The sequence below is a fragment of the Tigriopus californicus genome, chromosome 4, assembly GCF_007210705.1.
Source record: "Tigriopus californicus strain San Diego chromosome 4, Tcal_SD_v2.1, whole genome shotgun sequence".
Lineage (NCBI taxonomy): Eukaryota > Metazoa > Arthropoda > Copepoda > Harpacticoida > Harpacticidae > Tigriopus > Tigriopus californicus.
In genome coordinates this window covers 1,826,817-1,839,370 of record NC_081443.1, presented here as the reverse complement: position 1 = coordinate 1,839,370, position 12,554 = coordinate 1,826,817, and the positions used below count along the sequence as shown (strand labels likewise).

General features: G+C 43.6%; 1 protein-coding gene across 5 annotated transcripts in view; it reads right to left on the bottom strand.

Moving 5' to 3' along the window:
• Positions 1–2,668: 2,668 nt before the first annotated feature.
• LOC131879342 (homeobox protein orthopedia-like) overlaps positions 2,669–12,554 on the bottom strand; it is a 12,222-nt gene continuing 2,336 nt past the window's right edge. The window contains exons 4-7 of one of the 5 annotated variants that reach the window (XR_009373143.1): positions 4,329–4,476; positions 3,547–3,960; positions 3,178–3,379; positions 2,669–3,097 (exon numbers count right to left, since the gene is read on the bottom strand). Coding sequence is in view for 4 of the 5 variants with exons in the window: in XM_059225627.1 (XP_059081610.1) it covers positions 3,009–3,097; positions 3,178–3,489; positions 3,547–3,960; positions 4,329–4,476 (963 nt within the window). In the remaining variant the exon portion in view is untranslated. Of the gene's footprint in view, positions 3,098–3,177; positions 3,490–3,546; positions 3,961–4,328; positions 4,477–4,673; positions 4,804–12,554 lie in introns of all 5 variants that reach the window. The other 4 variants (XM_059225627.1, XM_059225628.1, XM_059225630.1 and 1 more) reach the window with 4 other exon arrangements.

Below are 12,554 nucleotides of genomic sequence, written 5' to 3'. Positions count from 1 at the left end.
AGAACAAGCAATGACAGAGCGAATCCATGGAAACTTTTTAGTTCGTACCCAATGATGCACTAGCAGACTTAACTCCATGAAAGAATATTAGAACGTCAAACGATGCCTAATTACTGCACTGGCATGTTTTTACAATAATTTTTAGCAAAAAAGACATGATGTTAGTGATGTGTTTTACTTCTGAAATGTTAATTTATTCAAGATGTACGTAGAATCCCATAATACATGTCTGGCTGACGATCAAATTAATCTGTTTGCTTCGGTTTATTCCAAGAAAGAATCTTTTCTCCCGCTTCAGAGCGTAACGTTATAATCTAACTCGCGCAACCTAGAACTTTCAATTCCCGAATGCACCATATCACCTTCAACAAAAAAGTCCAAATATGAACAGCTGATTAAATAGAACTCGCTTCTGAAATTGCCGTCAACAAAAAGATCGAAAAGTCCAATAAGTCGCCGCTTTTTAAATTTTCAAGACAGCAATTTTTTACCGCTGTACGTAGTAAAGACGCTGACACCAACAGTTTTCCAATACCTAAACCGCTTTGCAGAGCTATTAAATCCAATGGGCTTTTGAGAACCCTGAACCGACCTCTTGTTTTTAACAGATAACCAATGACATATTTGTGTATGTGGGATGAACGATTTCTAGCGGTATTTGCTCCCATTATCTGTAACAAGAGTATCTGAGGTATTTGTTAGGAAGTTCGTGTCTGGTGCTTTAAAGACCCGAATTCGTGAAAAACATTTTTATAACAAGCCACAGACTTTGAAAAGTTATTACATCAGAACAGAACTTTTAAGAAATGGCATAATCAATGTGGAACAACCGACTCTCCTTTTGTGGGAGGCTAGTTCACAAAAAACGTAAAAAGCACATTGCAATGGCCTGAATGGCAGAGCAAACAGGATATTTTTGACGGTTGAGTTAGGGTCTTACATAGAGTGGGCTCAAGATTATGTCCACTTAAGAAACGTAAAATGGAATAAGCCGTGACAGGACNAGACGCTGACACCAACAGTTTTCCAATACCTAAACCGCTTTGCAGAGCTATTAAATCCCATGGGCTTTTGAGAACCCTGAACCGACCTCTTGTTTTTAACAGATAACCAATGACATATTTGTGTATGTGGGATGAACGATCTCTAGCGGTATTTGCTCCCATTATCTGTAACAAGAGTATCTGAGGTATTTGTTAGGAAGTTCGTGTCTGGTGCTTTAAAGATGCGAATTCGTGAAAAAACATTTTTACAACAAGGGAGGAGACGTGGTGTAGTGGTTAGCGCAATTTCCTTATACGAGAGAGGTCCCCGGTTCGAATCTCCTCCCCGACCTTTCTCAAGGAAACCTTTAGACGCTAACCCTGCCCACAGATTGAGAACCAAAATGATATGGAAACGACACTGCCTATCGGAAAAAGTATAAGGACGATGTGATGGCCGGGCGAGGCTCATCCCTCCGACCCTAGCACCCAAATACCAAAAAAAAAAAGCCACAGACTTTGAAAAGTTATTACATCAGAACAGAACTTTGAAGAAATAGCATAATCACTGTGGAACAACCGACCCTCCTTTTGTGGGAGGCTAGTTCACAAAAAACGTAAAAAAGCACATTGCAATGGCCTGAATGGCAGAGCAAACGGGATATTTTTGACGGTTGAGTTAGGGTCTTACATAGAGTGGGCTCAAGATTATGTCCACTTAAGAAACGTAAAATGGAATAAGCCGTGACAGGACAAATTTTCAATGAGGCTGTTAGATGCGCTTCTTCATTCAAATCTGACCATGACTTTATGGCACAAACCACATATTTTGATTTTTAATCCAATTTTGTGTCAGAACAAAAAGATATTTGCTCTCAAACTTATTGCATAGGACTAAGCGGAATGAACGAACTTCTACTCTTAAGTTGAGAAAATCCAAGAAGAGAGCAGGTTCAATCGCTCTTTGCACTTTTACGAATGCTATAACTTTTGAGATGTGAGCGAAAAGCTTCTAATATCATTGACGAGAAAATCAAAATGAGCATTTTAGAAAAAGTCAACTGTCTGTGGTCCAGTGAAATTTTGACTGACAATATTTACCTTCCATTTCAACACTGCAGCCAAGATTGATAGATTGATTTCATGTTTTGCTTATGGGAGCACCAATATAGTACCAATGATTTTTTTCCAAAAACACCGTGAAATCAGAAGACAACATAGTTTTGCATTCCTAATTAAGGCTTGGTTAAAAAGGTCAGTCTCACAGAACAGGTTGTAAAATAACAGTTACGGAATACTCTAATGTGCATTGATGTTGATTCCATGTGTTGCAATGATTGAAAAAATGTTCAAGCGTGCTTAGAATTGAAATTTCCTTCAAACTACATTTTTAAGCAAAAAAAAAACATTCTGACCCATGACTCTACACAAAAATTTACTTTTTAGCTCCGCAACCTCAGGGAGCCATGATGAAACTTGGATAAAACGAACAATTAAATTCTTTCTCCTCCATTTCTAAGTCAAAACAAATGATCTGTTCATTTTGCATGTGTTGCTCTCAGAAAATCATCAAGTGAGGAATCACGGAAATTTTGCGTGCTCCTCACAAACCTTTTATGTTGACTACCTTGAAATCGGAAGCTCATCAGATTTCAGGAATGTAATCTGTAAGCACACAACTCTGGCATGTTGAAACTAGGTTTTATTTGTTCTAATGAGGACGAAGATCTATTTTTCTCATGGTTCTCAAACTTAAAATCTAAGCGACGTTCTTTAGAACGCTCGAATTGGGCTAAAGTGGAACAACGGGGATCACAAATGATGGAGAAAGAGAGAGACGAGTGGGGACAGGAGGTTGTTCCACAAGAGGAGGAGGACCAGGTCACAAAAGGCACCAAAAATCCTACTAGTGGTGGCACATGAAACATAAATAAAGAGATTCATATTCAAGTCAGCAGCAGCATCCTTTTACAGCATGTGGAGTCAGAGTTTTGATTCAGTTTTCGAAGCCACGAGTCCGTCATGTTATGGGAACACAGATGTCAGTTGATGATGCTCAAAGGCTCTTCTTCTTAAATGGTTGATCGTGGTGTGTGACCACGGTTGATCCTCTCCTGGAACAGAATCGAAGCGATCAGATCAATCAAGCCAAACCAACCATTTCCAGGATTAGATACCAAAACCTCCGACTCACCTTCCATATCTTGGGAAGCGTTAATGATGTCCATATGTCCTCCGTTAGCTGGGTGATCGCAGTTATGGTTCATGGGCAAGTTCTGGCCACCCCCAGTGAGGTTCGACCCCATTAGGTGGGAGTACTGAGAGGAAAGTGGAGGAGATGGGGTCATGCCCTCCCCCGAGCATGAAGTGGTGGCGGGTGGGGGACTCAAAGTAGTCTGGGAATGAGGAGGGGCAACAAGGTGGTTAGTTGAGGGGGACGACGAGGGACTGAGATGGGACGGTGGAAAGCTCAGGTTGTGCATATTCCCTCCTGAACCGAACACGTCTTTCAAATTAGAACCATCAAAGTATTGATAACAGTATTGATAAACCCGACTTTTACCTCCGGACATGTGGTCCAGGCCCGAATCGCGTCTGTGGAAGAATTGAGCGGCCTGGTGGTGAGCTGACAAATTTTGATGATGGGCCAAATTGGGCGAGAGTCCGTAGTTGCCATTGGAGGATGGGGCGTGTCCGCCATTGGAAGCGTGTCCCGGATAGATTCCGTTGCCTCCCCCGCCATGAGTGGGGCTCAGATCTACATTAGAATGATGCCCTCCATTGGGAACCATGTGGGCCGAGCTGGCCACCTGGGCAAAGTATGAGGACGCCGTCTGGGCCAGCTGAGACAAGGGGCTCGACGAGGATGCATTGGTAGACACGACACATCCTAGTGTGGTGCTATTGGAACTGCCCACCGTGGTTCCGCTACCAAAACCCGGGGAAGAACTGAACGATTGCAGCTGGCTGCTGAGACCTGGTTAGGAGATACAAATAATATTATTATAAGCATACTGTATTAAGCTCAACTTTTCAATGAAAAAGCATGGCAAGTGAGTGGGGTCATTTGTTGTGAGTGGCATTTCACGTGCAATTACCCAAATTCCTCCGGTGAAAAAAAAGTATGGATGTGTGTGCAAGGTGGAAGAGACAGGGAAACGCAAGATCAAAAGGGGCGGAAATGATATTAAAAATGATGATAATCCGTTTGATGTGAGCGAGCACGCGTGCACAACCACCACCCTTGGGTCGCTGCCATTCATTCGTCCAGGGGTGCATTCAATGAGGTACTACGACCCTACGAGAAGACAGAGATGGACAAACTACAAACAACAATTCATTCACCTGAGTATCCGGGTGTTCCCCAACTGTGAGAAAACGAACTCACGAGTGGCGGGAGACTGTGGGAAGGAAGCAAAGGATTGGGGGAATGAAGGAGGGAGTTGGATTTGCGTTGCTTTTTCCACTTGGCTCGGCGATTTTGGAACCACACCTGATTGCATTAAGGGCGGAGATTCCCAAGACCAGACCAGAGAGAGAAAAGACAGGCAGCACAAGAAAAAGGAAAGATGGGGAAAGTACGGGTTATTGAATATCGCATGTTCATTTAGATTATTATCGACAGTGTGGCAAGGGTGTAAGTAAGCTAGTTAGTTTTGAAGTGAGGGCCCAAATGGGCGTAAACTCTACCAGATTTGCTTAACATGGGGATTGTCACAGACGAGCCGGAGGCCATGCCGGACATGATATCGGCGGGGCTTTTCCTCTTCTTCTTCCATTTAGCGCGACGGTTTTGAAACCAAACCTGAATTCGAGAGATCTTTTCACATCAAATTACGTCTTGCCACTTCAGCTAGCAAGAGAATTGCTTTCCGATTTGAATAAATAAATGTACACTTTATTGTGACTCTTGGTTAAGTCAATACGTCAAATGATTAACAGAAAATATTCAACTCTATGCCACAGGGAGGGAATATAAAAACAGGATAAAATGCCTAAAAACCAATACACGAGTGACAAAGTATTATTAAATGATTGATTAAAATAAGCTCATTTTTTTCTTACCACAACAACCTCGAAATGTGATACCATGTGGCTATCAGAGTGAAGCCTAGATTACCCGAGGGACCCCCAATGGATGTGTGGCTCCAGTATGATTATGAATGTAAAAATAGAGAACGCGAGCGAACTGCTCGATGGGAACCTGGTTCATTTTAGTCCACGCGCACAATGGTTTGTCGTCTTGTACGACATGGAACCTACACACATACAGCATGGTCGTGTTGCGCGTTTGGGGGGGGGATTAGGTAAATCTGGCTTCACATGTTGTTCACATACACGTGTATAATTCAGACGGCTCAAACAGGGGGATCAGGACCAAGATATTTATGACTAAATGAGCTTCCGTCCTCGGAAGAACGAACGAACGGAGCAGAAATACCAAGGAAATTCCAACATATTCCACGTTCCAAATGGCTCCGTCCAATACTTTCGAGACAATACTAGTACGTACAGATTGTTGGACCTAGTACAAAGAAGCGCACGACCAGAAGGACTCTGCGCTAGTTTACGGTCTCATATCGTGGCAATGCTCTCTCCTCACCAAGACAGCAGCGCCAGTTGTGGCGTGGAAAAGAGATGCTTTTCTGGAAAAGTCAACAAAACATGATTCTCCTCTTTGAATTCCAACCTATCCAAGGTGCACTTTTGCTCTCTCGCCAGATCTTTCTCTCTAGGGACCTCATCTCTCTTTCTCCCTTCGCTCCCCTGAATCCATCCGCTGCTGCCATAGTCAATGGTAGAAGAGGAAGAAGTACTAGTGTACGCATGTAGTACGTTCATACGTCGGTAGGTACAGAACTGTACGTATGTGCTATGTCCTTCGTACGTTGTTCCAGGAGTAGGAGAATGGAGTCGCTTTTTCCGAGGCGAGGAATGGACCAAATCTGGGTTGGAACATGGAACAACGGCAAGAGCGGGATCCCCCTCAATGGAGGATAGGCGACGACTTACTCACTCCCTCTTTCTCTCTCACACACCCAATCCCACCAAGACGATAGATGTGAAGCAGGGAACCCGAGACAGAATGAGAGATGCCAGCAAGCAGCAGATCTGCTCGTTGCCTTCCAACTTGTGGCATGTGAAGATGGATGGATGTGAAGTTGTGTGCCGACAGAAAGGGATTTCCAAGTTCTCGCCACGAGAAAAAGAGAGACAGAGAATCAGTCACTCTACCACAGAGAACATAACCATACGTCAGGTCACTGCTTCGCAAAAGAGGAAACAAATAGACAAATGATGTTATTCATTCTCCCCTCTACCCACCCAAACCGACCCATCAGCCCAGAAATCACCACCCAACATGGAAGCTCATCAGTTTCATTTTTAGGAGTATTGATTATTTTTCCCTGTGTTATATATCACTTATTTACCCACAAACTATTGGACACATGCACACTCTCAAGTCAAATGTGCATCCTGTTCGATATTGAATTTTGGCCCTGCATCTCCTGAAACATTTTGGATCTTGCACTCTCTCTCTCTCTCTTTTCTTGCTCTCAATCCAACATTGAACTCTCTTTGGGTTTTTGAATTGATGTGGTGCAACTCCCAAACCGATCGAGGATCGAGCAGAATAAGACCGGGTCTTTTGTGTATAATGGGAGAACTACGAACACTCGTCTGAGTGGTTTGAGCCAGCCAATGCTGCTTCGGTGGTCGAAAGTCGAAAGGATCCCCTAATCGGGAATGTGATGAGATTTTTATCCCTTGAAATGAGAGTGTCCAAAAACTGGCCGTTTAGACCATTTTTGGAGCCATTCTGGGGCTAGAAACCTTAAAACCTTCAAGCCCTTCGCTGTCTTTTGTATTGAACATAGAAGTGTGAAATGGAACACGAGGAAGAAGAAGAAAAATAACTAGTTCCATGTTTGATTACTTGCATTTCCGAACTTGGACATTCCCTCGTTCCAATGGATGAACTTTCCGAGTCAAGTCAGCTTTCTTTTATAGGCTAATAAAGTTGTCTCGCCAGTGACATCCGTGGATTAGCGACTTGATCCATCCAGGACTTGTGGAGAAACCTTGAGGTTGTTCTCATCCGGAATTGGTAATCCGGGTTCAAAACAAAAGGGGAAGGAAGGGGTGCCCGAAGAAACGAAGAGCAAGAGTAACAAATGGACAAATGAACATTCACCATGATTATAATAATAATAATCTCGACTCGTCGTTTGGTCCCAAATATTGCCGTCTCACGATGGTGTCCATTGCGCTCAATGCTCACTCACCATATGGGCGGGAACTTTTGCAATATCATTCGGAGGATTTCTTGCCGTTTCACGGTAATTTTATGGAGGCTTCTGGGTTTCAAGCCTTGGCGAAAAAGTAAGAAACCCATTAAAATGATTTATCCTTCCCCTGGATGGCGGTCCCGCTATCCCCGCTCGTGGTTTTTCTTTCTCAACCAACTGCTCTCCATCCCTATTTGTGGGTTCATTTCCTAAAGTTCACCGCCAAGTTCGCGTTATTCTTCGGGTCTGGGGAATAATAGACTCTTGGGAGAAAGAAAAGGCAGCCAGGCAACCCATCTGCCCATCCACCCAAAACCATCTAACTAACCAGCCCATGACAGTCTTTTTTTTAATAATTATGATCTCTAGGACGATGGCAGGAGCAAGTCTACGACATTCAACACAATCGTGGTTGGGTGAACGCTCTCATCCCTGAACTTTTAGGGATAATTTCGAACTAGGGTTGTGCAGTACCGATTTTTTTGTTTAAGTGCTACTTTTTTTCCCTGGGTTAATTTCTTTCGGCAGGAAATAATAGATCGTTGAAGGAAGAGGAGCTGATGGAGCAGCCTTGGCAAGAAGATAACAATTTGAGCGTAAATTCAGTTGGCCCAACTGTTTAAGACAACTAACAGCGATCCTTTAATTCCATACATGAATCAAAAATACCGAACGACTAATTTTCGAATCAGTAAGTACATATATGTACGCGTATGTTGACAAATTGGTTTTGTTTTAATGTCTCCGCATTTCACACGATAATAAAGAAAAGGCTATTAGTCATTTGGTTTAAGGCTGTTTAGGTTCAATTGGGTATCAGTTGGGTATCATTTTTTGGGAAACGTATATTTTCGATCTACATATTTAACTTTTCAAATTCAATGGGTTTGAGCGTTTAGCATTTCGCACACCGTTATCCGGACCTCATGAATTTGACTGTCCAGATTTCCAACGAATTTAGTGAGCAACTGCATGAGGGGTATAGCTAAAGGGGGAAGAGAGGAAATCTCAGACAGAGCTCCCCACGGTCCCAAGGGACACAATAAACGCCACAACAAACACCCTCAAAGATGATATGAGACCCTGATTTTGAACCTCATCTGATTTAAATATAACCGAGAGGCAAACCGTTACCACTCGGTTCAGAAAGTGTTCGTGTGCCTCAAGCACCCTTCCAATGGGACATTATAGCCGAGCGTGTAAAAGATAGTACAAGCGACACATCTACCCCCTAACACATGAATCTGTGCTCGAGTAAATTACCCCGGAGACGACAAAGACCATCTGTGCGAGGGTTAACAGCTATTTAGGACCAAGGCGAGCACGTGGAACATATTGCGAGGATAATCTGATATGAATATGAAATCAGCTCCATCAACCCAACTACATACAAGCGACAAGGATCACAGCTCATGAGCTCTTAGCGATCGAGCATTTCCTGATCTTCTCTCTTGGCTAAAAACCTTTCTCATGTTATGACAAAAAATGCATGCGTCGAGCAGTCAGAAAAGCTGTTTGTGGGTTTAGGGAGGAGAGGAGAGGAACGAAAGAGAGGTGTAAGAAGGAGGAGGAGTAGAAGGTTCTTGTACCAGAGACACAATGGAAGTGTTGCTCGGGATGGTGGAAGGTTGGGTAGCTCGAAGTTGGAAGTCCCTTCGAGGGTAAATGGAGAGAGCGTGTCGCGGAGACGTCTCTTGGGATCCCATCCGTCAAGAGGTTCGGTGGTCCAGGTTGTGTTCGTCCGAGCACTCACTCGGGTTCCACTGTTTCAGTGTTCCAGGAGGACGTCATTGTCGTCCTCGGCGATGGGGTTTTTGGAGCGCACACAAGCTGTCGAGGATGGCTTTTGTGATGTTGGGTGGGTACGAAAAATGACTCCATGGAGTTTAGGACAAAATGAAACAGTTGAGAGGACTACCAGGAAGAACAGAAAATATACATCACCTACCCGGCGAACAATGTGGGGATGTTCACTTTGATTTTGTACCTTGTACTTTTTTTGTGCGAACGGATACAACGTCATATCCCACTCTTTGAAAGAAACCTCTATTTTTTGGTTGGGAATCTGGATATTTTTCGACGGAACTCCGTTGGCCGGGTGTCAGAAGAGTAAGAAGAATGGGAAAGAGGATAGGAAAACTTTCGTGGAACAGAGAAGGAGGGATGAGAAAAGTAGGTACTACCAAAAAGAGAGCCTTTTGAGTGGAGATTGATTGTGCCTAGAATCTGGCACACACATCCCCCATCCCGAGCAGAATTGAAGAGACATGAGCTCATTTGTACTCTCTCGCGTTGAATGTAGTACGCACAGTACGTGCATATGGCTCCCACCTGAACAGAGTTCAAAGGTGTCCGATAGAAATCGCACAATCAACGAGAACTAGATGACGAAGAGGAACCAGAAGCTTTTATAGCCTTGTTGACATAACCAGGTAAGGGCAGGAATCCGCAAACTCCGCGCAAACCAAGCCAAGAGGCGAAGAAGACGATGACACGTCGAAATAAAACAATGTCCCTGGTTCACATGGAGGTGGATGGAGTCAGTCAGTTAGTCAGTCAGTCAGTCACAAGCACACACATTTCTGGGCTTCGGAACAGGGGGACTTTGAGCACACAAATACAGGGCTGGCCAACCACGGCGTAAATCCACCATGAGCTTTACCTTCCTGCCATTCGAAGGGACACACCAACCATGGATGACTCTAGTATTGGGAGGCTTCATTCCATCGCATTGTTGGTTTGATCAGACAGATTTTAAAATTTTGATTAAATACAAACCGTTAGAAAATTCAAATTGAACACGCATGGGTATAGGTAAATTCAATTTCAATGATAAGGTTACTTAACTTGTCTTTTTCACAATAATCAAACAGCCAGAAGTGCGAGAGTTGAAAGTAAAACATGTCTGCAACAAAATCGGTCTGATGTCGAGTATCCCTTCCAGGGCTATAGTAATCCCATGTCGCAAGGAAAAGTTGGTGGTAGTAGTATTTGGAGGTATGGTATAAATATTTGTTTAGCACGTGGATGCCAAGAAGTTGCCGCCATATTGATCGCCATCAACCACATGGAAGCCCGCAGTTTCTCCCTCTTCGGCTCCTTCTGTCGCCAACCCTTGGCGTGGAGCAAGCTATCAAAATGAATGCCAAATGTCCGAAGAGGCGCGCAACTGTCTCATTCTTTCTTAATTAGTGAATCATCGTCCCCGCACACTCCATAAATCAAAGGGATGCGACAAATTTCAAATCCTGTTGTTTGAACAATGGGTTCCATCCATTCAGTGGGTGGGGTGAGTGCTAAGCAATCAGGGTAGGGTGTCTTTTTATTATTAAGACGAGCGAACCTGCACGTGACCATAATCTAATTGGGCTTGACATGGACCGCAAATGTGAACGAATCAGAATTCATATTAATAGACAAGTACGATGACGTTATCAATTACATCGAGCTACTAAATGACATAAGCCTATTCAACGAAAAACTGTTGACGACTCCTCGCAAGATTAGTGATAAATAGATAGAGTGCAGTGCAAAATATTGAAGTAGATTATTTTTAAATCTGGATAATCAAAATTAAATAGTCCGGATTAGGATTTATATACCAACAAAACAAGTCGGCGGCACTTGTAAGGAGCAAAGTAAAATTGAACTCCTGCCAATCTGGGGAGTTCGGCAATAAACAATTGACGAGTCATGGGCAACCCCGAAGTAGTGTCTTGTATACACATGAGTGTGGAAATAGTCATTTCACATCCTGCTTAAGGATTGTCAACTGTCATCGTGCCATCAACCACTTTTCCAGACAATGTGGTGGGCACGTGTCGAATGATCAATGAACTGAAAATTCCGATCGTCACGCTCCTTCCGTTGCATACTCATGTATTAGTAGAGTTCCAGTTAATAATCAAAACATGCTTTTGCTCAATTTAAGATTGTGAAAAACACGAACTTTTCAAATTAAAGCAATCCGGTCTCAATTTAGTCGGGCATCTCCATTGTGATCGACCAATAAAATGGCAAATAAAGACAAAGCCAGTTTGGTAAACTGAGGTCGAACGGAATTATTTACTGTGAAACCCAATCGGCAACTTCGATCAAATTCCACAGCAATCGGGAACTAATTAGCACGTCCAGTGGTGGTGGCATGTGTGAGATCTAGATGAAATGAAATCAATACGGCGACACCGAGTTCGACAAAGAGTTCTTGGATATCGATATCCTTTGGACATGAGCGGACCGCCCCGGTCATCCAGACGATATCGACAAGCCCTGTCAAAAGTGTCAAAGTTCTCAAGTGCACTTGAGCAGTTTACGAGGATTCGATGGCACTAACACGCATTGTACTCGGTAATGGTTTTCTGAAGAGACACAACCAGGGCTTGTATCAATACAACAAGTGTGGGAAACTAAGGGATGTCGAGATCTGGGTGGCCAGATCCCGAGGAGGGTACAACTCGGAGTCGTGGGCAAAGGTGGGAAACTACCCGTCGATTTTCACTAGGAGTCAGTTAAGAATGAGATTTGAGGCGGATGAAGTCAACGCAATGGCCGTCCTTGGGAGGGTTTTCAAAGAATCGAGATGGGCTGGGGCTTTTTCGTGTCATTCAACCATTGTTTTCACAAGGGAATTGAATTGAACTTTCGCACCTGAGTATCAAAAGCATCATGAACAAGCCGGAGCTTGAGTGAGAAGCCCAAGTCGGCAAAAAGATGGGAGGATTTTTACGAGGGCCTTTCTTCTCACCCCATCATCCATCTCAGAAAATGGACAAAAAGTCAATATCGCACCGAGGATAGAAACGATGGCTTTGGAAACAAATACTGCAGCCGCAAATGTACCGCACAACGTTTTTTACATCCCAAAAAAGGATCTTGTCTTGGATCGTTTCACTGCCTAATTCATTGACCCAGCCGAGTAATGATCCAGTGTGTTTCAGAGATAAGAATGCAAATTGATCGAGATTAAGCCGGAATGAATTTGGCGTGACGGGCAGTAAAAGTCACACCTTTGTACAACCTCCTGCCGGTATTTTTACTCACTCCCGTCATTCAAGCACAAAGGAAACATACTTGGACGAAGAAGAACCATCGGACACCAAATCCGACACTTCTCGGCAATTCACTCAAAGCAAAGTGTGAAATTCTTGGTCCGAGGGTCTTTCTCCCGTAAATGGGATTGGGTTTTCTCCGGCTCTTTCTTCAAAAATAAAATTCCACCTTCATACCCGCCCCCCCCCTTCCTTTCTTCCCTTCTCCATCTCGGATTTGTTGATATCGCCTG